The following is a 22,269-nucleotide window of genomic DNA, read 5'->3' on the forward strand; positions in this document are numbered from 1 at the left end:
TCGGAGTCGGAGAGGTCAGCGCGCCCATGCCGTGCTGCCGGCCATGTTGTCCGCGCCGTCTAGGCGGCCGAAGTGCGTGACCGTCTGATGGATCCAGACGTCGACGGCGGGGCGGTCGGTGATCTCGAGATGGGTGATGAGGATTCTCCCTTCCTGGGTCCGGGCGGTTAGGATGGCGGGACGGCGAGGCCGATGCCTGCCAGGCCGGGTATGGCGTGGATTCTGTTGGGGAAAGTCATGCGGTTGTTGACTCGGAGTATGATGTCGGATGTGAAAGTAGGGACTGACTGTACAGTGTATGGACCGGCTAGATGAATGGATAAAGACGAGGACATGTGTTGTATGAATGCCCCGCTTTCCGTCTATTAAGCCATTTTGCCGTGGCTGCACCGCAGTAGGTCAATCATAGGGGTTGTTCTGGTTACTGGGGTGTGTACCCGGGTGTGTTAGCTGGACCATGCAACTCTTGTATACTACTGACTAACTATACTCGGCTTCAACAAAACCACCAACTTATCTGCCCAAATCCCTCTCCGACCAAGGTACCACAACCAACCCCAATACCTCAAACCTCAACACTCAATCCCCCGACCCCCCTTCACAAAAAACCTCACCTCCTCCACTCCCCCGGCTCTCCCCTCCTCCTCGAAAACACACCAATCCACTACCCCCTCCGCATCCCACCCAAAACTCACCCTTCCACCCCCCCTCACCCTCACCCCCTTCACTTCCCCATTCCCCCAAGCCTCAGGAATCGCCGGCCCCAACACCACCTCCTGCACCACCTTCCCCCCCGCCCCCCCATTATTTTCCAGTTCCCAACGCGCATAACTAAGATCTCGATCCCTCACCAGAAACTCCAGCACGGCGCCCACGACCCCGAAGTTCGCATCCGCCTGGAAAGGCACACTGCCCCCGTAGAGACTCAGCCCATTCGGCCCGAAATTCTCCTGGATGGCGAGGGTCAGCTCCGCGTACGCGTTGGCGGTATCGTTGAGGTTGGCCCAGCACGCACTGCGCCAGACTTTCGCCCACCCCGTGTTCTGGTCTTCCGTGCCGTTGCCGCGGGAGATCAGGGTCGTAGTGACGGCGGCGGTGACGGTGGTGTTACGGCCATAGGGGCTGGAGATGGAGGAGCCGGGGTACCAGCCGTAGAGGTTGGAGAGGTGGCGGTGCGTGTCGTCGGAGGTGTCGAGGTCGAGTTTCCATTCTTGGATTTGGTTCCATGAGCCTATTATCAGGCCGGGGGAGAGTTTGGGGAGGGTTTTGGAGAGGGTTGTGGGGAGGGCGTTGTTGGTGGTCTTTTGGGAGGGGGTGGTGAGGAGGTGGGTGAAGAGTTCGGTGAGGAGTTGGTGGTAGTGCGTGCAGCCGAATGTCTATATTCATCGGGTTGGTTAGGGGGAGGGTGATGGTTGGGGGGATTTGGGGTATGGGGGCATACGGTTGGACCATGTTCAGGCGAGTTACACGGGTTGACGACCAAGGTGCCGTCGTGGAAGTATTCGTCTTCCACCAGCTGCGACAGCCAGAACTCGGCCACCCCGGCCAATATCGGATACCCCGTCTCCTCGTACCAGGCCGAATCCTGCGTGTAGTCGAAGTGGTCCCACACGTGGTGGGCGAGCCAGGCGTTCGAGACGGGGTAGTTGGCCCATTGCGCGTCGTTTTTCATGCTGCACAGGATTAGCTTCTTGGGTATGCTGTGAGGATGCAAACAGAAAAGACTCACGCTGTATGCCCAAAAGTGTTCATCTCGTCGTGCGTCACCCACCCGGAGCTGGCCCCGTATAACAGCTCCGCCGTCTCCGCCCCTCGCGGCATCCACGTCTCCGTGATGTATCGCCACAGCGGCTCCGTCAACTCCCCCAGACCCGTCTGCTCGACGGCCCAGTGCGCCATCTGCAGGTTGATGTTGGCGTGGTAGTCGCCGCTCCACGCGGGGGAGTAGGACTCCGTCCACAGCCCTTGCAGGTTGGGCGGCAGACTTCCTGGCCGCGAGGAGGAGATGAAGAGGTATCGACCGTAGTCGAATAGCAGGTTCTCGACGAACGGATCCCCGGGCAGCGTATACGAGTCAATTAGCTCCGTGGTCGGCTTGCTGGAGGAGTTGTTCGGGTCTGGCAGGGTGAGCTCGAAGGTACCCGAGAGTGCTTGGAAGTCCTTCAGGTGCGCTGATTTCAATTGCGCGTACGACTTTTTAGCGGCGCTTGTCGCGGTCTGCAGCACTTGCTGGTAGGGGTCTTGCCCTCGGAATGAGAATCCAGCCGCAGCGTTGCCCTTGGCCGCATCATAGTTGGTCCCGGCGGCGAAGATGAGGAATACCTCACGTTGACCTTTGGGAACGTTGACGGTGGCGTTGTTCCGTGAGCAGTAGTTGCTCGAGGTTTTCGCTCCGGGGACAACTACCGTCGCTCGGGCATTGTAGATCATGCCAATGGTAGGCGCGGTGACGCCGTACAGACTTATGCTATTCCCCTGGCAGGTTACATTCGGGGTTGGAGACGAGAGCTGATTCTCCAGCCCGAAAGTGATTGTCGGCAAGGATCGGTTGGATGCTAGTCGATAGACGCAGACTTGATCCGGATACGAACAGAATGCTTCTCTGCATACCGCCAGTCAGCCCTCTCTCAAACTTTTAGGAAGGAGAGTACGCGCGTACCTAGTGATGTCGACATTGCCAGTCTTGAACTGATCCAGGTAAACGCCAGACTCCAAGTCGAGGCTACGCCGGTAGTTGGACACAGCCCCCAACTCTCCCAGATCGATGGTTAAATTGCCCAAAACCTGGTAGGAGCCGTAGTCCGGGAAATCTCCATACAGAGCAGTCACATTGCCGGTTCCGTTCTGGAAGATCCATTCCCTGATCCCGGGCAAAGCGTCGGCTTTGGAGACTTTCGGATTACCACCGGTATAGGCCTTGAATAAAACGTTGGTTCGTGCTAAGTTGGGCTTTTTTAATCAGGTCTGAGAGCACGCACCGGGTTTTCGAAAGGGCCCCCGCGCCACAGAGAATCCACGTTCAGATTGACAATCTCCTTGCCTGGAAGGCCAATGGGCATTGCTATCGAGCAGATTAATCTTCACGTCAGGTCAGGTGCGATGAACAACAGACATACCTCCTAACCGTCCATTGCCCAGAGGAAAGGCTGTAGTGATGATACTACTGTAGTTGCCCGGAGAATCAGACCACAATGACTTGGCTGCCACCAGAGGCAGCACCAACAAACCGGAAGCGACCGTCGAACGCATTGTTTGCTGCAGCAGAACTCAAGAAACCCGAGAACCCCGAGTGCGGATGAGGGGAAGGGTCAATTAATATCCCACGTTCAATTCAGCCGTGATGCGTCGACATCATCATCATCCTGTGGCATCCGCGGAGGATCGGACCATTCGATTCTGCGGGAAAACTAGATTAGATGCCGGCTGCAGGAGACGACCGAGAGGGGTCAGACAGTGTCATTGGAGGAGTTATCGGTGAGAAATGAATTGACCTGCAGATCGGCGCAATTGTGGCGCAGTGCTAAGCTGCTAATTTTGTGCTAAACTTGTTAACTTGCTTGCTTTTTGCCGGATTTTGGCGCGACTCCGCATTTGCTTTTTTTGCTGGCAATAAAGATCCAGGGTGGTCAGATCGGTCTATTGGTAACGGCTGATACTGCTATCGACTACTGTCTGTAAATCCATGACATGTTCCAATTACAGCCTGCTTCCCGCTGCAGTTGTATTGGCCTTTTTCCACATTTCGATCCGGCGCTCGTGGCCTGCGTTGAACAGGTCGACCCAGGATTGCTCAAACGGGGGCAGTCTACGCCCCGGCTCGCCCTCGTTCGGCTCGCCTGCCAGCTGGCGGAGTTGCTCAAAGTATTCCTCGAACTCGGGATTTATCATCAAGAAGCCCGGCCCATCGCCCTTCTTTGCAATCCGATCCTGCTCCCATTTCTGTCGCTCTTCATGCGGCGGTAGTTGAGCCTTGCCTGCCAGCACCCGCGCTGCTGCCACAGCTTGCCATTCGAAGATCTTGAAAGTCAATCCGGCGCCAACCTATTGCCGTCAGCAGAATTCGCCCAGACTCCTGGAGAGGTACATACGCCTCCAATAAACATTAAAGTCGGATCCTGCCGATGGAAGACGTGGAGGTACACATCAGGGATGCGGTTGTTTCTCATCGGAATATTGGGCAAGAATGGTAATGTCCAGGTAAACCCCGTGCCAAAGATGATATAATCGACGCCTGAGACCGAGGTCCCGTCCTCGAAGTGAACAGTGCGGTCTCCATCCTCGCAGGAGACATGCGCGATCGGTGGCCGCCGCTCAATCTGAGGATGCTTGAATGCTTCGTCTCCAAAGTAGGGATTGTACTTGCCGCGGACAACGGCATAGATGGGTGACTGAGCAGAGCCGATCAGGCTAACAGCAGTGTCTGCCGCAGACACTGAGGCTCCAACCGTGACGACCTTCTGTAGACCATATTCAGCGATACTCCCATTCATCGAACGACAAGCACACTCACCTTGCCTCGAAATTGTTCCGGACCACGATATTGTTTTGTGTGTAAGACATTCTCGGGGTACTTCTCTACGAACTCCTTGAGACCTGGGATAGCCGGTACGTATGGTACTGCGAAATGCCCCGAGGCAACAACAAGGGCATCAAAGGTTTCGCTCCACCAATAGTCAGCTCCTCCAGGCTTGCCCGCTCGTCGGAGGGTCAAAACCCATTGGTCAGACTGAGGATCTTTCACGGCGGATTCTACAGTGGTGTTGTACTCAACCAGATCTTGGTAGCCATTACGATTGAGAAGATCTTCGACATATTGCCGAATCACCGTATGATGGCGGAACGGTGTGTCGGGCCCGTGAAGTCCAATTGACCATTCAGAGCGAACAACTGGGATCGGTTCCAGGGAATACCCCATGGTGGCAGCATCCACATTGGTATGCAGATTGGGGTAGACATGCGAGTCAGTGAAGCGATGTTGCGATGATGTCGGCGTATATTGGGGAAGACTTTCAGGGATCGGAAGCGGGGCATCAGCTATTCTTGCTGAGAGTTTCTCAACATCCAGAGGGACCGCTTTCTCCTCTGGTCGTGCCACCCTGTTCGTAGTGTCAATTTCTCCAAAAGCCATTGAGAAGAATTAAGCAAGCGTACCAGCATCCGCCCGCCTTTTCCTGTCGCTCGAAAACACGAATTCGGTCAAAAGCTTTCTCCTGCGCCAGGGCATCGACAGCAATAGCCCCAGCCGGCCCCGTGCCGATGATTGCAACGCTTTTCACCTGCGGCATTGCGATGTCTTGGTGTAAACCGTAGGTCGTGAACATCTACAGCGCGTACTGGGACGGGTTGAAAAGAACCCAGACAATAACACCCTTTAAAAGAAATCAGTATAGATCAGTAAATGTTCAATGCCCGGGTGGAATGTCGCAAGACAAAGGATGTGGCTAATCATGGCGCCGGATTGCATCAGCATGGACCACTGATAAGCCCAAGTGACATGGCTGACACATGGCTTAGCAGACCCCAGGTCTTCTTGTTGGTTTCAAACTGACCTTATTCTCCGCTTGTTGTCTGCTTCGTGACTGGTGTCTCTGGTGACTGAAACCTACCCACGGTGGCGCCTGTCGGGCATAAAACCATTCAGTCCCATTTTTTCCATTTCCATTCTGATTGGTCGGTTCCTGGAGAGAATCACGTGTAGGATTTGGTATGCACGTGCAAAGCAATGTGATTGGATGGTAGCCGAATCCGCTCTCGGCTTAATCCCGAGCTGAGATCAACCACCAGTAGGATAGCCAGTCTGTTCTGCCGGCTCGACAACTGCTCTCGACTTCATCGAGGCAGGAGGAATTGCACATACGCAGTGAAGATCTATCAACATCATGAGATTTGACGTAAGTGTGACACGAGGCTGTGAAGGCTGCGATACGGAGGCGAGACCCTGAAGACGTCGGACCAAGGCTCCGGTTGTTTCAGATATGTGCTCTGGGTCGATTGATGTCACTGAGTCAATCCGCGATCTTCGGGATGCGGTGATTGATGAAACTGTCGTCAAAGACGGCGTGACCGACTCAGGAAGAGCAAGTAGACCTGCATCGCCCCTCATCACACAGCCCTTGCAGACTGATCATTGAGGGAATTGCCATTCCAGGTAGTTTTGACGAACACATCATCCTCAAGGCAATCGCCTCATGCATGGACATGAGATGGTCAGATGCATGTGCTTTTAGCCGAAGGTATGGTTTAATGTCTGTATCTCGCGCAGGGTCAGCACACTCTGCTGGAACTGCCTGGAGCTGTTTGGCAAGACTATGGCGCCATATCACGGCTGCAATGGATCTCGTTCACGAATCGAAACGGGATATTCTAACGAGTGTCGAATACAGTGAGGTTCGACCCATTGTGTAGTGATAATCCTTGAACCAGTCGTTGAGGCGTGTTCCAGCCGTCAGGCGGAGGCCGATCGCTTCCTGTAACGACGCGAAACTCATCGAAAGTTTAAGACTCGACGCTCTCCACCAACGCTCAAAATTGGACTCGCTGCATTGCCGACCGTCCATGGAGACAGGGTAGACAGGCCCAAGAAAAGCTAGATCATGACGCTTGGCCAGGAAGCTTGTTGACAGATGACATGCTTGTTCTTCGGTGGAATAGGCAGGAAATGCTGTATTTTCTCCAATTACTTGGTCACAGTCGAACGGTGTAGGTTGGGCCCGTTGTAAACCTAATCTTTGCAGACCACTAGCGAAACCTAAAAGATTCCCTGTTTCATCTAGAAGATTTCCTTAGTCGGCCACAGATAACCTTGATGAGGGAAGCTCCAGGAGACTGATACTGTATGATGTATATTGAACACGATCTGCTTCTGGCCCATGCAGTTCATGGCCGAGTCCCACTGGCTTTAGCTAGGGGTAGGAGGTAGATACCAACAGGGAGATTTGCGGGTTGTGGAGGATAATTCCACAATCACTGGCATTAGAGGAAAACTCCACAAGAGTCGTATCAAGGAAGGATGATTGCCACCTTGAGAGGGTGGAGTAAGTAGAGATGCGGAGGGACAGCAAAAGGCTGAGGGTGAGGAAAATGACTGCCTCAAGGTCCAGGCAACCATCGGCTCTGATTTCCACCTCCACCTCCACCTCCACCTCCACCAACTCCGCTGTTCTTCCGCTCTGCTTCCGCTCCGGGTCGAAATCCACTGCGCTTGTCTCTTTTTTGAGTCTTGACCACTCAATCTCTCACAAACCCACTGGAACAAGAACTCAAGATCGTCGTTCCTGGAATTCCCATGGCTCTGCCCTAGGTGCTAAAATCGGACCCGTTCGATCGATCTTGTCGGGCCTGAAGTGACTTTATCCACTACCTATAGTTCTACCCACCACTGACCCATCGACTTTGTTCGCCTGAAACGCCACGGTGGATGACATGCAACGGTCCGTGATACTTCGCCAGAACCCTTGTCAATTTAAGAGTCTATGACAGTGTCGTGAAACATGAAGCTCTGAAACTCAAGACCCCCTCACCGACACTGATGACATTTTCTGGACTTCCCTACCTCATCCTTTTGTGCAGCCCAAACTCAAGATGCAAATGAGGCGATGACCTAGGTGGCACCATTGGAAAGGAGGAGGACGCGTCGTGCAAGGCGCTGCATTCTCCGGTGCAAGGCAAAAGATCCATGGACGACTGAAGCAGCGATCAAGAGGATGCTGCGAGCTCTGCAATTGATTGGTCGGCGGCTATCTATCTCCGATTCGGAGCTCCACCGACAACCATCGCAGCTCACCTTAATCCAAGGGCTGAATGGAGAGAGTTTGGGGTTGACCCATCCAGGCCGAGAAAATCCCCAAGTTCCTGTAAGTCTCTACGCCTCTGACCGAAGGCCCTGAGCACCCACAGGTTCTGTCGCCAACCCGACTTGTTCTTCATTGGCCAGCAGTGCGATAACGTCTGCGATGGGCGTGCCCTACTTGAGCCCTTGCGTGCTTAGAACAAAACCTCGTTTTTGGGCCTTGCGACCCGTCACGTCATTCTAGCTTCGAACCACCGAAAGGAATCCAGGACTCACCACTGTTTCGAAATAGTGAGATCCGTCTTGCCATCAGGGTCTCTGGCAGACTGTCACGACTTGCGGCCTCGGCATTTCGAAGTCATTGTTCAGCTGCGGGGCGAGACCCATCCGCTCAGACTTCCCTTGATACAATCAGAACGATATCGGCATGTGCATGAAGAAGCCATCGCTGCCAATTGCCGGCTGTAGACCTGGACCGTAGATTCCAGTTGGGGAATACTTGTTTGTTGATCCTTCACTTTCAGCACAGCATGATGTTCCACCAAGATCTATAAAGGATCCTTGAAATCCCCCCCCGGATATGTCTTTTGCTATCAGGCTCCAGTGCTCTCTCAATCGAATCCGGTACTCATTCGCTTCTTCCATTGCCCATCACTTTCGCTTCTACTTTACTTCTTCGCTTTAACCAGCAATCTTTCAGCATGAAGCTTCAGAACGTCGCTCCTCTGTGCCTTGTGGGCTACGCCCTGGCCTTGCCCGCGAACGTCGATAAGAAGAGACAGGATCTCTCCAACCTTCCTCCTATTCCAACTGGGCTTGTGCCATCTGGGCTTATTCCCTCGGGGCTTCCAATCCCTTCACAGGGTCCAGGATCCGAGCTGCCTACACTCACTGTTCCCTCGGGCTCGCCCGTCGAGAAGCGCCAGGACTTGACCGACCTTCTCCCCTCGAGCATTCCTCTTCCCTCTGGTTTGACGGAGATTCTGTCCCAGCTGGGCATCACCCTTCCTTCGGATATTCCTCTCAAGAAGCGCCAGGACCTGTCGCAGATTTTCCCCTCCGGGGTTCCGATCCCATCCGCAGTGTCCGGTATCCTGTCCGACCTGGGTATTACCCTCCCTTCCGATATTCCTCTCAAGAAGCGTCAGGAACTCGAGTCCCTTCTTCCTTCTGGCACCCTCCCCTCTAGTCTTCCCATCCCTAGCGGGGTGAACGATATCTTGTCCAACCTCGGAATCACTCTACCCTCGGACTTGCCCATCAAGAAGCGTCAGGACCTGTCTAGCATCCTCCCATCGGGCCTTGCGATCCCATCTGGAGTGACCGACATCTTGTCTGACCTGGGTATCACTCTTCCTTCGAACTTGCCTCTGAAGAAGCGCCAGGACTTGGACTCGCTGATTCCCTCCGGCATCCTGCCCTCCGGCCTCCCGATCCCCACTGCAGTCACCGGTATCCTGTCCGACCTGGGTATCTCTAAGCGTGACGACAAGGAGCCCGAGGCCGTGCCCACCGGTGGATCCGCTTCTACCAATGCCACCCAGCCCATCAGCAGCAGCAGCCTTCCCAAGCCCACCGGTATTTCTGTGCAGCCTTCCAGCGGCGGGGTTGTCGAGCCCCTTGTTGACACCTCCAAGTCAGCTCAGAACTCGACTGAGTCCGCCAGCGGTGGCAGCTCTGCTCAGCCTTCTAGCGCCGGCCCTCAGGCTACTGGCACTCCTCTTGCTCCCTTTCCCGGCTCCCCTGAAATCCCCGCTGCCTCCCCCAGCTCCTCCGCTTCGGTCCGCAGCGCTTTCCCCTTCCGAGCTTGAATAAATACACCTACGGAGTAGGCTTCACGGTCCCGCAACGGTATCACAACCTACGATGGCTGCAGTCCAAGGGTGATATTCAATATACCGTTTGCATGACTGCACGTTGTATGAATCGAATGGTGGATTCCGGCTGGCCGGCGTTTCTTGTTTGTCTACGGCCATGGATTATCTGATGGAATGGGGTCTACTTGTATTAGAATATGCTCAGATAGTTTTGGTTTCAATGGAGTCTTTGTTGCGTTGTCTAACTAGTCTCTTGTTCCGCAGACCGCTGCTGCAACGATGCTGTACACAAGTGCGCTACACATGATTGTCATTCAGACATCGTTTTCCCAACATCATCGTCAATACTTTCAAGTGTCTCATCTAGGTGATGCTCTTTTGAATCGCCTCTCCATAATGGGGTTTGCCTTTTGTTTGTGATTCCCCTGTCGTATGTCGCAAGGATATTTTCACAAGGTCGTTTATTCGTCAAGATCATTCCCATTCCAGTCGCAACTGTTCTGTCAACATCGACATGACATTTCCCTCCTCCGATCATCGCCATCGTGACGTTTCACCTCCCCCAAAAAAGTCCCTTCATCTTCAGACTCGAGCAGCCTGCCCCACCCGACCCTGCAACGTAGTGGCCGCCGTCATCAGCCGCTCTGCCTGATTCAACACAACATACCACGCATCCTGATCAAACCGCGGCTCCGCACTCAACGCCTCAACAATTCGTCCAATACTCGCCGCCATCCGCTCCATCTGCTCCACGGCGAACGAGCAGTACATGTCGATCGAAAGATCTTTATTCAAGTGCGTATCACATCCCCCACTGAAGAACGTCCGATGCCGGGACTGGTAGAACAGGCGGTATCGCTCAATCGTCTCGCTGCTGAGCTCATGCAGCTGCGCCATGCTCGGCAGCTCGCGGAGACAGGTCTCGCACCGGCTCATGCCCTCGAGCAGGTGGATGACGTATTCGATGTCGTCGGCCCGGAACTGTGTCCCTTCGCTGGCGGGGTACGGCCCCCGCAGATGGTTGCGCAGCCGGTCGCTCTTGATCTGCAGGCACATGCAGGACACGGGCTGGCCGCTGCAGAATGCATCCAGGATGAGTTTTGCGTAGTTCGGCTGGCAGTACAGCTCTTTTGGGCTGGCTGCGCAGGTCCAGGCGGAGCTTGCCTGGGCGGCTGTTTCGTCGTGGTTCTTTTCGGAGAAAGATGGAAGAGGAGAGGCCGTTTCGGCTTGTGGGTGATGCGGTTCCATCGCTGAGGCGAGGAAGGCCACGCTGCGGGATTGCAGCTTGGAGATCAAAGCTTTGAGAGCCTTGCGATTCATCTTGTAGGTTTTTGGAGAGAGGGTTGAGGGGCGTGAGAGGAGTGAGGAGCATGGAGTGAAGAGCTTGGATTTTTTGCTTGAGGAGCTTGATGTTTTTGCTTGAGGAGCTTTATGCTTTTGAGGAGCTTGATGTTTTGGAGGAGCTTGATAATTTGGAGGAGCTTGAAGATTCGCTCGACTCAGTGGTTTTAGTGGTGTTTTGGTTGCGCTCAACTCGGTTTAAGTGGTTTTTTGGTTGCGCTCAACTCGTGGTTCTAGTGGTTTTCTGGTTGCGCTCAACTCGGTGATCTTTGGTATGAAGATCTGCTCGATTCTTGAGGTTTTTTGGAGGTTGGAGTGAGGTTTTGGTGAGGTTTAGAGAGACTCAAGGGAGTGGTAGGAGAGAAGAAAATTCGACGGGGGCAAGAGAAAGAGAACTACACAGCGTTCCCCCTGAAGTGAGTTGATTGTGAGGTGAACTTGACTCTATACTGACTCTATACTATTGTCATACCGGAAGTGTTTTCCGTGTAGAAGCATCTGCGGGTAGGGGATCGCGCCCTGCGTTGCAACAGTTGCACTTACGCAGTAACAGTAGCATTATTACTGAGCAAAAGAAAGCCTAGTATCCATGGATCTGTGTATAAACCTTTCCTATGTCGTCTGTATAGGATAATCGGACACTAGGTGGCCCAAGGAGATGTAGCTGATGCTGCGATATCCATTTCCAATTTACCCTCCCTGGCCACCATTTTTACAACTCTGAAATTCATAAGCAGCCACATCCAGATAGTGCCTTTTACAGGGTTGTAATATAGAGGCAGTCTGCACCTTAAGCAATGTTCCTTCGAGTGTCTGTATCTTTTATGGGTAGGATGATGTATACAAAGCCAAATTACAGCCAGATCTACTTCTGCTTCTAGCAGTGGAGCGCGGAGAGATGTAAAAATCGTGATCACGGAGGGGTAGTTCAATCTCGATCCAAAGCCCGTGGATCTTGTTGTATTTCAAATTCTTCCTGCCAAAGCTAGCAGGTGAGCAACACACTGGCGGGACGAATCCAAAGATAATATCAAAACTAGAACTAGAATTCTAAATATAGGCCTTGAGGCGTGGGTGGCTGTTTGCTTACTGCGGCCGTTCCAAGGATCATCATGTCTGGGGTGGTACTGGACAATACATAATAAAAGTTCAAGACATGTTGTGAGAGAGGAACAAGTGCATTGTTTTGTTTGGTTGACAATCTTGGTTGGAAGTGTACGGAGTAGAAAGACCGAGATGATCTCATAGTCTCATGCTAAAACCCACAGTGGGTGGAATGGCGGGGCTACAGGGCTGAGCCTGAAGTCTTAAGAGACTTACAGCTGGGACACGCGTCAACCATTGATGCAGTCAAGCCAATTGCTGTTGAATTGCTGATCCCGCGGTCTTTATTTTCTCCTCCGCCCGATTTCCCCTCTCCCGTCGCTCGTCACCCTCTCTCACTTGGTCTTACCACTTGATCTCCTCATCCATCATCCTTTCTCTTTCTCCCTCTCCCTCTCCCTCTTTTCCATTCCTATTCCTCCACCTCTCCCTTTCTCTCCCTCACTATCTTCTGAATTCTAGACATCCTTTCCATTCTCCCTTTGCACAGCTTGACCAAGTTCAATAGAAAGCTCCTTTTCCGCTCTCGCACCGCCTCAGCGCCCGCCCTCAGCAGACGTCACACACCCCACGGAACCTTGGCGATTAGGCAGACGCTTTCCTCTGTTTTTTCCAACCTTCTAGAAATTTTCGAAGCTATTCTTACATATAATTGTGACCCTGGTCTTTCGAGATACAAAGTCGGCCCATTATCGTTTCCTGGTGACAGGAATTAATCCGGACTGTCGCTCACGATGGCCGCAACGAACTCCTCCGCCCCTCTTCTTCCTAACGGAACCCAGTCGGTCGGCCTCGCGACCGACTCGCCCTCCACCACGACCACTAATACCTCCACAAGCCAGATCTTGACCGGGAAGCAAGAACATTGTTAGTACCTGTCGCAGCGCCCTGCGGACACGATTGCTGACGGTCGCAGATCTCAAGCGCGAACTCATCGCCCGACAAGTCCAGGGCGAAATCGCCGAGTTGAACTCCCCTACAGCCCTGCAACGCTTCGGCGCCCCCTTCAAGTCGGAATTCGGTGAAGTCGCTCCAGTCGATTCTGAACTCCCCATCCTCCGATATATCTTCGTGCACCATGTGCGCAACTTCCCATTCCTGGATAAGGCTCGCGAGAAGGAATTCTGGCAAGATAAGCTTCAAGTGGTGCGTATATTCCTCACCATTGAGCCCCGATCCTATCATACGAAGCGCTAATCGCAAGGTTGTAGTTTCTCGAGTCATTCGCAAAGAAACATGTGTCTTCATCGGAGGATCGCCTGGAAGAGACGAAGCGCAGAAAGCTAGCGCGCAAATGCGAAAAGCTGGTCGAGCTAATGATGGTTTCTGGAATCCCTACTGCATCGGGCTATGAAGAACGCATTCAGTTTTCGGAGATGGAAGTCGTGGATCGCGGGGCCAACGAAAAGGGTTTGTTGGTCAACATGCCTGAAGGAAACTCAATTCACGGATGGGACATCAATGTGGCTGCGGTCCGGGTTACATCGGTCAGACGGACTGTGCGATATCATCAACATGCAGTATGTTCAGAGAAATCTTCGAGCAATTGAAGAACATCACTAACACAGCTCTGATTAGGAATTCATTATTCGGGTGCGCCGAGATGGGAAGCAAGATACCTTCGTGGCTCGTCGATACGGCGATTTCTCTAGGCTGCACAAACGGCTGCGCACTGAGTTTCCCGGGAAGCCACTGCCTCCGCTGCCACGCAAGAACAAGTCTTCATTGACATCCAGCATATTTGGCTCTGCAGACGACGAAGCCTCATCAATTTCTTCTGTTTCCACTCAAGACACGAGCGCAGTAGACGACGGCTACTCATCTCGCAACCTAGCGCCCGGCAACCACCATACTCGTTCACTGTCACGGTCTTCCATGCGGTCGCTCCGGTCGCCTAGGGCCTCAGGAGACGCGCCCCGGGAAACGGTGCTCTACAGAGAGGAACAGCGAGTCTCCCTTCGAGCGTTTCTCCGTACTCTGCTACAGAACAAGCGGGTGGCGGACACCAAAGCTCTCGAGGACTTCTTGACTGCCAACCCGATTACTCTGAATGAAGAGGAGAAAATGGATATGCAGAAGCGCAAAGAGGTAGATGCTGTGCGGATTGAGGAGCAGAAGCGGTTTTATGAAATCGCGAGAGCGCGAGCGGCTGAGTTGGACGCGTACATGGAGAATTTCCGCCGGGATATCGTCGAGAGTAGTAAGTTGGGTTTGTATCCTGCTCAAGTGCTACTATACTGATCCAGTTCTAGATGGATTGACGAAACTTTTCGCTGAAATTAAGGAGAAGCCGACAGTGGAGGATTTGAGCCCACAATACCAGAAATTCGCCGAATGGCTACGCATTGAAGTTGCCGCTACGCTCTATCATCTTTTCCTGGCCGAGGACAATTCTCCTGAACTGTTCGCGCAAGCCAAGAGGATCCACTCTCTTGTCCCTTACAGTCTTCTGAAAAATGTCATTCGCATTGCCAACCCGGCAGCTGTGATGTCAGGAGTACTGGACCTCTTTCTGGCTCAACCTTTTGGCTCCCGGTCCTTACTCCAACGCATATTTTCTATGACTTTGAACGACGGGATCAGAGCTTTCCAGAAGTCAATCGATGCGCTGGCCGCGACGGTTGAAGATCCTGTCCTTTGCCAAAAGTTGAAGGCTTTCACCGACGCCGACGAAGACTTGAAGAATGAGATTCGCGCCGAAGCCACCGCAGAGGATGTTGACATCATTGTGGCGATTCTCAAGACGGAGCTTATCTCTCCTGAGTTGACCCCAGAACAGTTTGGTAAAGTGTTCAATGCCTACGTTGCCTGGAATCAGGCTGTCGAGAGTGTTGACGCGGAAATGCGAGAAGGCGCTCATTGGTTTGCCAATCTGAAGCAGCTGCTCAAACTCTACACCCGCCAGCGGGACAAGACTATGATGCTCAGCATCGTGGAGGAGCCGGTTACTCTGCAGCTCTTCCGCGACCTCTTCACAATTTTCTACGAGCCGCTCGTGAGGGTCTACAAGTCGGCCAATGTCTACAACAGTATCACGGACTTTGCACGCTTTGCGGATGACGCCATCGCCGTGATCGAAAAGTGTCATCGACAGGATGTGTCTGCCGACCCCAACCAGACTGTTCAAGCCTTCATTGATCTTTGTGAGCGCCACCAAAGCAGCTTCTACAAGTTTGTGCATGAGGTGCACTTACATGACAACGGTCTGTTTGGATCCCTCATGGCATGGATTGAAGACATTCTTGAATTCCTGCGCAAAGGACCACGTGGTGGCAAGCTAGACATGAATGCCCTACTCACAGGAGCAAGGGATGTGGGCCAGATCGACAAAGACAAGGCATTGGATGAGATTAACGCTCTTATCAAATGGCATGCCGATCGGAAACGGTGGCACCTCAACAAGACCAGACAGAAGATGGCAGCTGAGGGAACTGGCAATGAAATCATCCCTGGTAGCACGACCTTCAGGAGCAGTGACTTCGGTTTGGATGAGGTATGAGGACCCCTGCGTCAGTTGAGGAGGCGAGCAGTGCATTTGCTAACCAATGGTTCTTTTAGGCCGATCTTGAGGACCTTGCCATTTCAGACGAAGAGTCTGACGCGTCCGATGAGTTGGATGACGAAGATGATCTCGATCCCATCACGGCTGAGCGGAGACGTCGGGTCAAGAAGCAGGATCAGCTCCGGCGTACGGCGGGAGAGCCCGTCAAGCCGGAGATCCAGGAGATACTCAAACTATCCGAGTCGTTTGGTGTTATGTTGCGACAGGTGCTTGCGGATTAGATGCACGTGCATTGTTAAGATACCCTAGAGTCTCTAGATCACCCATACACAGCGTTTATATAGTTCTGGTTGTTGGCATTCGGGCATGGGTTATATATCGGGTGGAGTAAGCAGGGAAGTTCTTACATGGGTCAAGACTAGCTTGATACTGTGTTTTCACATAGCCATAGTAATCTTAGTATAGATCCATAATTATATGAAGAATTTTACTTCGAAAAGCACTGGATTCAGACTCCGAGGGCGGTTGGAATAAAGTGGGAAGCGGGCCGGCGGATCAGTGAATCAGTGAAACAATCCGTGGTGAATCAGTTTCCGAGACTTCAGTTTCCATGGCGACAATCTTTGACAGGGGCCACTAACTGATGTTACTAGTTATACATCCATACATTGAAGTTATCATCCTCTCTTGCGTACTTAGATGTCTGCATCTCATCTAACACCTGGCCCAATACACCTCATACACTTCTTGTCGACATCCTAGCCATGATTTCCCCGTCGCCGCGCAAGGCTATTCGCCTCAAAGGGCTTTTTGTGGAGGGGATGTGGCACTGCAATTGTCCTGATCGAAAGCCTGCAAACAAGTTCCAATGTAAGAATCACGGAACAAACCATGGTCGATATTGTATGCTATACCCCTCTCCGGTGTTGCGATTGACTGAGCGACTGAGCGACTAATCGCGGGTGCTGCCCCTCCTTCTCTTCTGCCTCTCCGCAGTTTACACATGCGAAAACAAGAAATGCGACTTCTTCCTCTGGGCCAGCGACGCCGAGCTGCGCGAGAAAGCCACCGTCCTCTCCAATTCTCGATCGGAATCAGATCCTGCAACGACCCAGACTCCGACCAAGAGACCTCGAGTATTCAACGGTCTCCTCACCCCACAGACAGAGCCGCGCTTCCATCGCCACAGCCCCGCAACGGGCGGCGGGCAGCAGAAGCAACAGCAGCAGCAGCAGCTCAGCCACATGTTCCCTAGAAGCGCTAAGGCGCGCATGATGTCAGAAGACATCGATGAATTCGAGTGGGACGACGACGTCGGGGCCGAAGTAGGCAAACTGTTGGACGCGAAGCCAATCCGCCAGCCCAACTTCGGACCTCCCAAGGCCCACCAAGGTCCAGCTCCTCGCGCGCACCAGCCGCCGCCGTCCTTGACATCCCCGATGAAGAGAAAGTGGTCGGACACGGAAGATGATCACGAGTCCAAACTCGGCCGTCATACCTCGACCGCCTCATTCGCGCAAGTCACACCCCGCTCGTATACCGATCGCGTCCCATCCTTCTCGTCGGCGACCGCGGCGCCGCCCTCGTCTATGGAGATTTCAATGTCGCCGACCCCGACTCGGTTTCGGGATGCTATGGCTGGGGGAGATGAGACGCCGCTGGATGCATCGCAGCTGGCTTCGCAGGCCGTCCGGATCTTGGAGAGTCATGGAGTAGCACTTCCCAAGCAGGCACAAGATGAGCTTATGTCCCTGCTTGATAAATATGATCTGAAGATGATGGGGATTATCCGGGGACGAGACATCTCGCGCGTGGCGTTGAAGAAGAAAGATGAGCAGATTGAGCAGTTGAACGCGCGACTTGCGAAGCTGGAGGGACGGAGTTAGGGCAATGCTTTGCCTTTGCAGGGATATATGATACCATGTTTCGATGTATTTTCTTTGACTTTTTTTTACCTATTCGTCCGTGCTCGTTCTTGCTCGGTGCTACGCTATAGCTCTGCGCGGACCATAATGTTTCCTAGTCTGCTGTGCGGACGTTGACTTGACTACTGTATTTATGAATGGCCTGACAAGCGAATGTTCCTAACTGTATTCTATTGAGCTCACTACGATCGATTCATGGTGGCATCATGTGATTGTGAGGCCATACAGATCTTATCCCCATCACGTGCTGATAAGCGGGCCTCCACAGTCTCGACTCCATGATTTGAATCAAAAAAAAGTTACATCTAAGCTTCCGGCTACGTGACTACCCTACGATCGGCTTATCTTTCATGATCAATGTCCAGCAGACCTTCGAAGCGCATCAAATCGCAGCATCAATCCACCTCGACTCCGATGTCCAAGGAAACTGACTCCGAGACGAAGCCGGTTCGCAGCGACATCCCCGCCATGTTTCGGCCCCCCGTGAATCGCGCCATGCGCGTGCTGGACCGGTCGTTCTTCAAGCGAACGGTGCCGGTCTCTGCTGCCACGATCTTTAAGACCTCGGATATTGCGACGGTGCGACAAGCACTGCACAAGAAGCGCGACTTGTTGGCGCTGCCCAGAATGGCCACGCTTCGGGATATCAAGCAGGAAGAAGTCGTGCGCAAATGCTTGTTGCTGCGGGAGGAGATCAAGCATGACGGTCAGTCCATCTTCTCTTTGATGTAGAGCAACGAACTGATAGAAGGCTTAGATACGGCGACCTGGTCTCCTACCGTCTCCGAATTGGTTGAGAAGGGCATGGTGAGCGTTGGCCCTTACGATTTGACGATTGACTATGATTACTGGTCCTATGGTACTCACGATTCTACCCCGATGCGCAATTTCTGTGGACTAATCTCCTCCCAGCCGACATCATGGCATCCATTCTCCCCGAAGAGCTGTGCGATGAAATCCCCCAGGGCTTCACCCAAGTCGGACACGTCTGTACGTACTGCCTCCCACCGCCAGCCAAGCCGTTCGTGCCCTTAACTAACCATTCCACCCAAACAAGCCCACCTCAACCTCCGCGAACAATACCTTCCCTACAAACAGATCATTGCCGAGATCCTCTTGGACAAGAACCCCACCGTGAAGACGGTGATCCGCAAGACCGACGACGTGGGCTCCCACAGCCAATTCCGCACCTTCCCCTTCGAGCTGCTCGGGGGCGTGAATGACCTGAACGTCATCCAACACGAACAGAACTGCGAATTCCGGTTCGACTACTCGCGGGTGTACTGGAACAGCCGGCTGGAGACGGAGCACCGGCGGCTGGTGGACAAGTTCCGGCCCGGGGAGATGGTCTGCGACGTGATGGCGGGCGTGGGCCCCTTCGCCGTGCCGGCGGGCAAGAAGAAGATCTTCGTCTGGGCCAACGACCTCAACCCGCACGGGTACGAGGTCATGCAGGACGCGATCAAGCGCAACAAGGTCGACAAGTTCGTGACGCCGCACAACCAGGACGGGCGCGACTTCATCCGGTCGTCGGCCCGCCGGCTCCTCGAATCCCCGCTCACCGTGACCATCGAACCCAAGGTCCGCCGCAGCCAGAAGGACACCGCGCCGCCGCCGGAGGTGTTCCACCGCCCCACCGTCTTCCAGCACTACGTGATGAACCTGCCCGGCAACGCGATCGAGTTTTTGGACGCCTTCGTCGGGGTGTACGCGGGCGAGGAGGCGCGGTTCGCGCCGCACACGGAGCAGAAGCTGCCGACGGTGCACGTGTATTGCTTCTCGGGCCATTCCGAGGACGAGCACGACGACCATGTGGATATCTGCCAGCGCATCTCGGAGCGCATTGGGTTTGAGATCACGACGGAGGACCGTGTCGGGGGCAGTGGCCGGCAGGAGCTGGAGCTGGCCATCCACAACGTGCGGTTGGTGAGTCCCAACAAGCAGATGTTCTGTGCCAGTTTCCGCCTGCCGGAGGAGGTGGCCTTCAAGAAGGTATAACCTGTCGCAATGGAGAATGGGTCCGGCGGACTGTCTGAACAGTTGAAACACATGATACTCGTGGTATATCGCATAGCCTACATGTATAAAGGGCGTTTATTTCGATTCGAGAGTGTAAAAAGAAGTTCCTGAAAACACCAGAACAATGTTAAAATGATACCCTACACCTTGCTCCTTTACTTCATGCCCAGATCATGAAAGAGTTAGCCTTGTAAACAATGTGCACAAACAATCCTAGCACAAGACACAGTATAGTATACCCAGTAACGTCACTGTGTTCTTGTTATCTCCTAGTGATTAATACTGATAATGATGATAACCAAAAAACCACGCCTCACCGCCTCCCCCGCCCTCTCCGCCCACAGCAAGCTAACTTACCGCCCTCACCTCACCTCAACCTTTGTCCGTCCGAAAAACAAACTCGGCGCCGACCTACCTCAGCCCCAACATCCCCGGCCCGGCCATAATCAAGCGTACCTCACCTCACCTCACCGAATCCACTACATCACAAACCACCAACTCCATCGGCGCGCGCGTTAATCACAAGTCACGAATATTGCAGCTACGAACGAACGACCCAAGACCACCGGCAAAAGCAAAAGCAAAAGCACAAGCCCAACCAAAAAAAAATGAGCTTCCAACTCCCCGCCCCGACGCACCGCAAGCGCACCCTCCCGCAGGGCGAACTCGAGGCGGCGTCGACGCTGCGCCTGGGCGCGGACCAGAACACCCATACGCTGTCGTTGTCCGAGGCGCGGTTGGTCATCAACAAGGTGTTGGAGAATAAGCGGCGCGGGGGGAAGAAGTATGAGGAGCCTGAGTGAGTTGCACTTTTTTTCTTTCTCGGGGGGGGGGGCTTGTCTTGGCTGGTTGGGATGGGGATGGGGGTTATTTCGAGGAGGTCGAGAGTTGCGACTGGGGGGTTTTGAAAGTGTCGAGTTTGGGAATGAATGCAGTGGAGGGAAAACCGAACTACGCGTACCCGCAACATGGCTAACTGATGTGACAAGAAATCTGACCAAGACGCTCGACTACCTGGAGGTGTTTGCGCGGTTCAAGGACGAGGAGAACATCAAGGCGGTGGAGCGGTTGCTGAACTCGCATACGGAGTTGGAGATGTTTGAGCGGTCGCAGCTTGGTTCGTTTTCCCTTTCTTCCTTTTTTTCTGGGGACGGAGTTTGCGCATGGGGCAGCTAGAAGTACTAATGCTTTGTCTGGTGCACAGGCAGTCTCTGCTGCGATAATGCGGAGGAAGCGAAGTCGCTCATCCCCAGTCTGCAGCATAAGATCTCGGATGGGGATCTGCAGGAGCTGTTGGATGAGTTGACCAAGTTGCGGAACTTCACGGAGTGAAGTGTGGTTTTGGGTGATCTGCTTCCCCTTGGTTTTGGGGCTTGGGAAGGTTGGGAGGGAGGGAAAGGGATATTCTAGCATGGAGTTCTGGTGTTGTTGGTTTTTTGTGTCTTGTTATGGTGGTGATGCGTTGGGCAGTGGGAGGGGGTAGGTATAGTAGAGGGATTTGTTTATGGTAGGGGGGATGGTGTCGTCATGGGGTTTGTAGACTAAGTACTCCTCGGTTGAGACTCGTATAGTGTACGGTAGATGTGATTGATGTACTCGAGTATGCCCACGGAAATCTCCTCAAAGGCGATCGCATCTTTCGGAAAGTCAATAAAATCGCCGGAGGTCACACCAAGCCAATAAGAGGCGTGATATAGTCGGTTCAAGCTCATGAGATAATCAGCGTACTATAAGTTAGTTACTACCTAGTAGGTACTTGGTTATCAAGTCCAACCAGGCATCGGGACGAGGCAGTTGGCTGAAACTTGGGCAACCAGCCCCAAACTCCAAACTCCCGATGAACTCGGACGAGAAATTGAGTCATCCTCCTGGTCATTAAGTAATGAGAATTGGGACCGGGGCATGTGTCGCAACTCCGGGGGAACTAAAGAAGTGAACTAGACCCTAAGTTCTAGGTTAGTATACGCATACTTCGTATTACTATTCCTGTTCCCCAGAACAACAGAAACCAACGCGATAAGGTGGTCAGACACAATCAGACACAACGACCGTGCGGGATGCCCCCTGCTCTGCTGGGGGAAAGAGATTAGATCCATCCTCAGCCACGGAGTCTGTGTGTCAAAGTATAAGTGGAAGTATAAGTATAAGTAGGAAGGGAATTGGCTACTGGCTACGGGGGACAACGTTAGAGTTGGTGGTAGTGGTCTATTCTAGGTTAGATACTGGGAGTGTGAGTGACTGTACTACTCCGGACAGTTCTCGGGCAGCTCTCCTCCGGCCAGCATTTTCATTATTAAGGACTGGCGGCAGAGCTGCCCAAGGAGGCGGTCGTCCACCAATCAACTACTGGAGAGATGCATTCCAGATCATTACTTTTCATCTTACCTACTGTAGGAGTTTTAAGTTAAGGTACCTTTGGTCATTGCAGTTCCAAGCGCATGCATTTGTTGGTCAGTGGTCAGTGATCACTGGTCACTGGTCTGGTCGCCGGGTTTGGCGTCTGGCCGGCGAAGCCTGGAGGGCTGTGGGGGAAGAAAAGCCGCCGCTGCAGGGCCGATCCCCGTTGCCGGTCTGCCGCTATCCCCCTTTGGGTTCTCGACAGTCTGTCTGATTGGTGTCTCGATAGCGTTATCGGGATGATGTGATTGGAGGCTCTGCTGAGTAATGCAGGTTTCCCGACAGGCGCACCAGTCACAATCCCCCCTCCTCTTTCCCCGGCTCATTCTCCGTCCCAATCCCATCATTTCATCAGCGCGTTGCTCTCGTGCGTAA

At 53.3% G+C, this 22,269-nt stretch overlaps 5 protein-coding genes across 5 annotated transcripts; 3 read left to right on the plus strand and 2 right to left on the minus strand.

Annotated features, from left to right (window-relative positions):
- Window positions 1-15: 15 nt before the first annotated feature.
- Window positions 16-5,285, minus strand: BO95DRAFT_454443 (FAD/NAD(P)-binding domain-containing protein; the record flags this gene model as incomplete). The annotated part of the gene is made up of 12 exons (XM_025588263.1): window positions 16-307; window positions 658-785; window positions 852-1,376; window positions 1,442-1,673; window positions 1,730-2,602; window positions 2,660-2,939; window positions 3,117-3,200; window positions 3,657-3,658; window positions 3,701-4,041; window positions 4,089-4,457; window positions 4,511-5,096; window positions 5,152-5,285. The coding sequence occupies 12 exons, from the start codon at window positions 5,283-5,285 to the stop codon at window positions 16-18; spliced, it is 3,846 nt and encodes a 1,281-aa protein (XP_025440608.1).
- Window positions 5,286-8,188: 2,903 nt separating this feature from the next.
- BO95DRAFT_184456 (extracellular proline-rich protein) lies at window positions 8,189-9,678 on the plus strand. Its single transcript, XM_025580892.1, has one exon. It carries the CDS (start codon window positions 8,491-8,493, stop codon window positions 9,598-9,600), a length of 1,110 nt encoding a protein of 369 aa, XP_025440609.1. The 5' UTR covers window positions 8,189-8,490; the 3' UTR covers window positions 9,601-9,678.
- Window positions 9,679-10,188: 510 nt separating this feature from the next.
- BO95DRAFT_433320 (uncharacterized protein) lies at window positions 10,189-10,926 on the minus strand (the record flags this gene model as incomplete). The annotated part of the gene is made up of 1 exon (XM_025585092.1): window positions 10,189-10,926. The coding sequence occupies one exon, from the start codon at window positions 10,924-10,926 to the stop codon at window positions 10,189-10,191; it is 738 nt and encodes a 245-aa protein (XP_025440610.1).
- Window positions 10,927-12,785: 1,859 nt separating this feature from the next.
- Window positions 12,786-19,594, plus strand: BO95DRAFT_454444 (uncharacterized protein; the record flags this gene model as incomplete). The annotated part of the gene is made up of 14 exons (XM_025588264.1): window positions 12,786-12,918; window positions 12,968-13,197; window positions 13,263-13,571; window positions 13,630-14,251; window positions 14,304-15,544; window positions 15,610-15,819; window positions 15,976-16,012; window positions 16,550-17,434; window positions 17,629-17,633; window positions 17,902-18,184; window positions 18,236-18,337; window positions 18,391-18,468; window positions 18,536-19,470; window positions 19,553-19,594. 14 exons carry the CDS (start codon window positions 12,786-12,788, stop codon window positions 19,592-19,594), a joined length of 5,112 nt encoding a protein of 1,703 aa, XP_025440611.1.
- Window positions 19,595-19,891: 297 nt separating this feature from the next.
- Window positions 19,892-21,204, plus strand: BO95DRAFT_444428 (DNA-directed RNA polymerase II subunit RPB4). Its single transcript, XM_025586882.1, has 3 exons — window positions 19,892-20,296; window positions 20,487-20,614; window positions 20,702-21,204. The coding sequence occupies exons 1-3, from the start codon at window positions 20,106-20,108 to the stop codon at window positions 20,827-20,829; spliced, it is 447 nt and encodes a 148-aa protein (XP_025440612.1). The 5' UTR covers window positions 19,892-20,105; the 3' UTR covers window positions 20,830-21,204.
- The last annotated feature ends 1,065 nt before the right edge of the window (window positions 21,205-22,269 follow it).

This window comes from Aspergillus brunneoviolaceus (genome assembly GCF_003184695.1).
Source record: "Aspergillus brunneoviolaceus CBS 621.78 unplaced genomic scaffold BO95scaffold_47, whole genome shotgun sequence".
Classification (NCBI taxonomy): domain Eukaryota; kingdom Fungi; phylum Ascomycota; class Eurotiomycetes; order Eurotiales; family Aspergillaceae; genus Aspergillus; species Aspergillus brunneoviolaceus.

What these genes read in the sequence shown, in the direction of transcription:
- BO95DRAFT_184456 (XM_025580892.1), top strand. Translation starts at nt 8,491, where the DNA reads ATGAAGCTTCAGAACGTCGCTCCTCTGTGCCTTGTGGGCTACGCCCTG.
- BO95DRAFT_444428 (XM_025586882.1), top strand. Translation starts at nt 20,106, where the DNA reads ATGAGCTTCCAACTCCCCGCCCCGACGCACCGCAAGCGCACCCTCCCG. An exon ending in AAGAAGTATGAGGAGCCTGA is followed by an intron (nt 20,297 to 20,486) that starts GTGAGTTGCACT and finishes TGATGTGACAAG; the next exon opens with AAATCTGACCAAGACGCTCG. An exon ending in GTTTGAGCGGTCGCAGCTTG is followed by an intron (nt 20,615 to 20,701) that starts GTTCGTTTTCCC and finishes TCTGGTGCACAG; the next exon opens with GCAGTCTCTGCTGCGATAAT.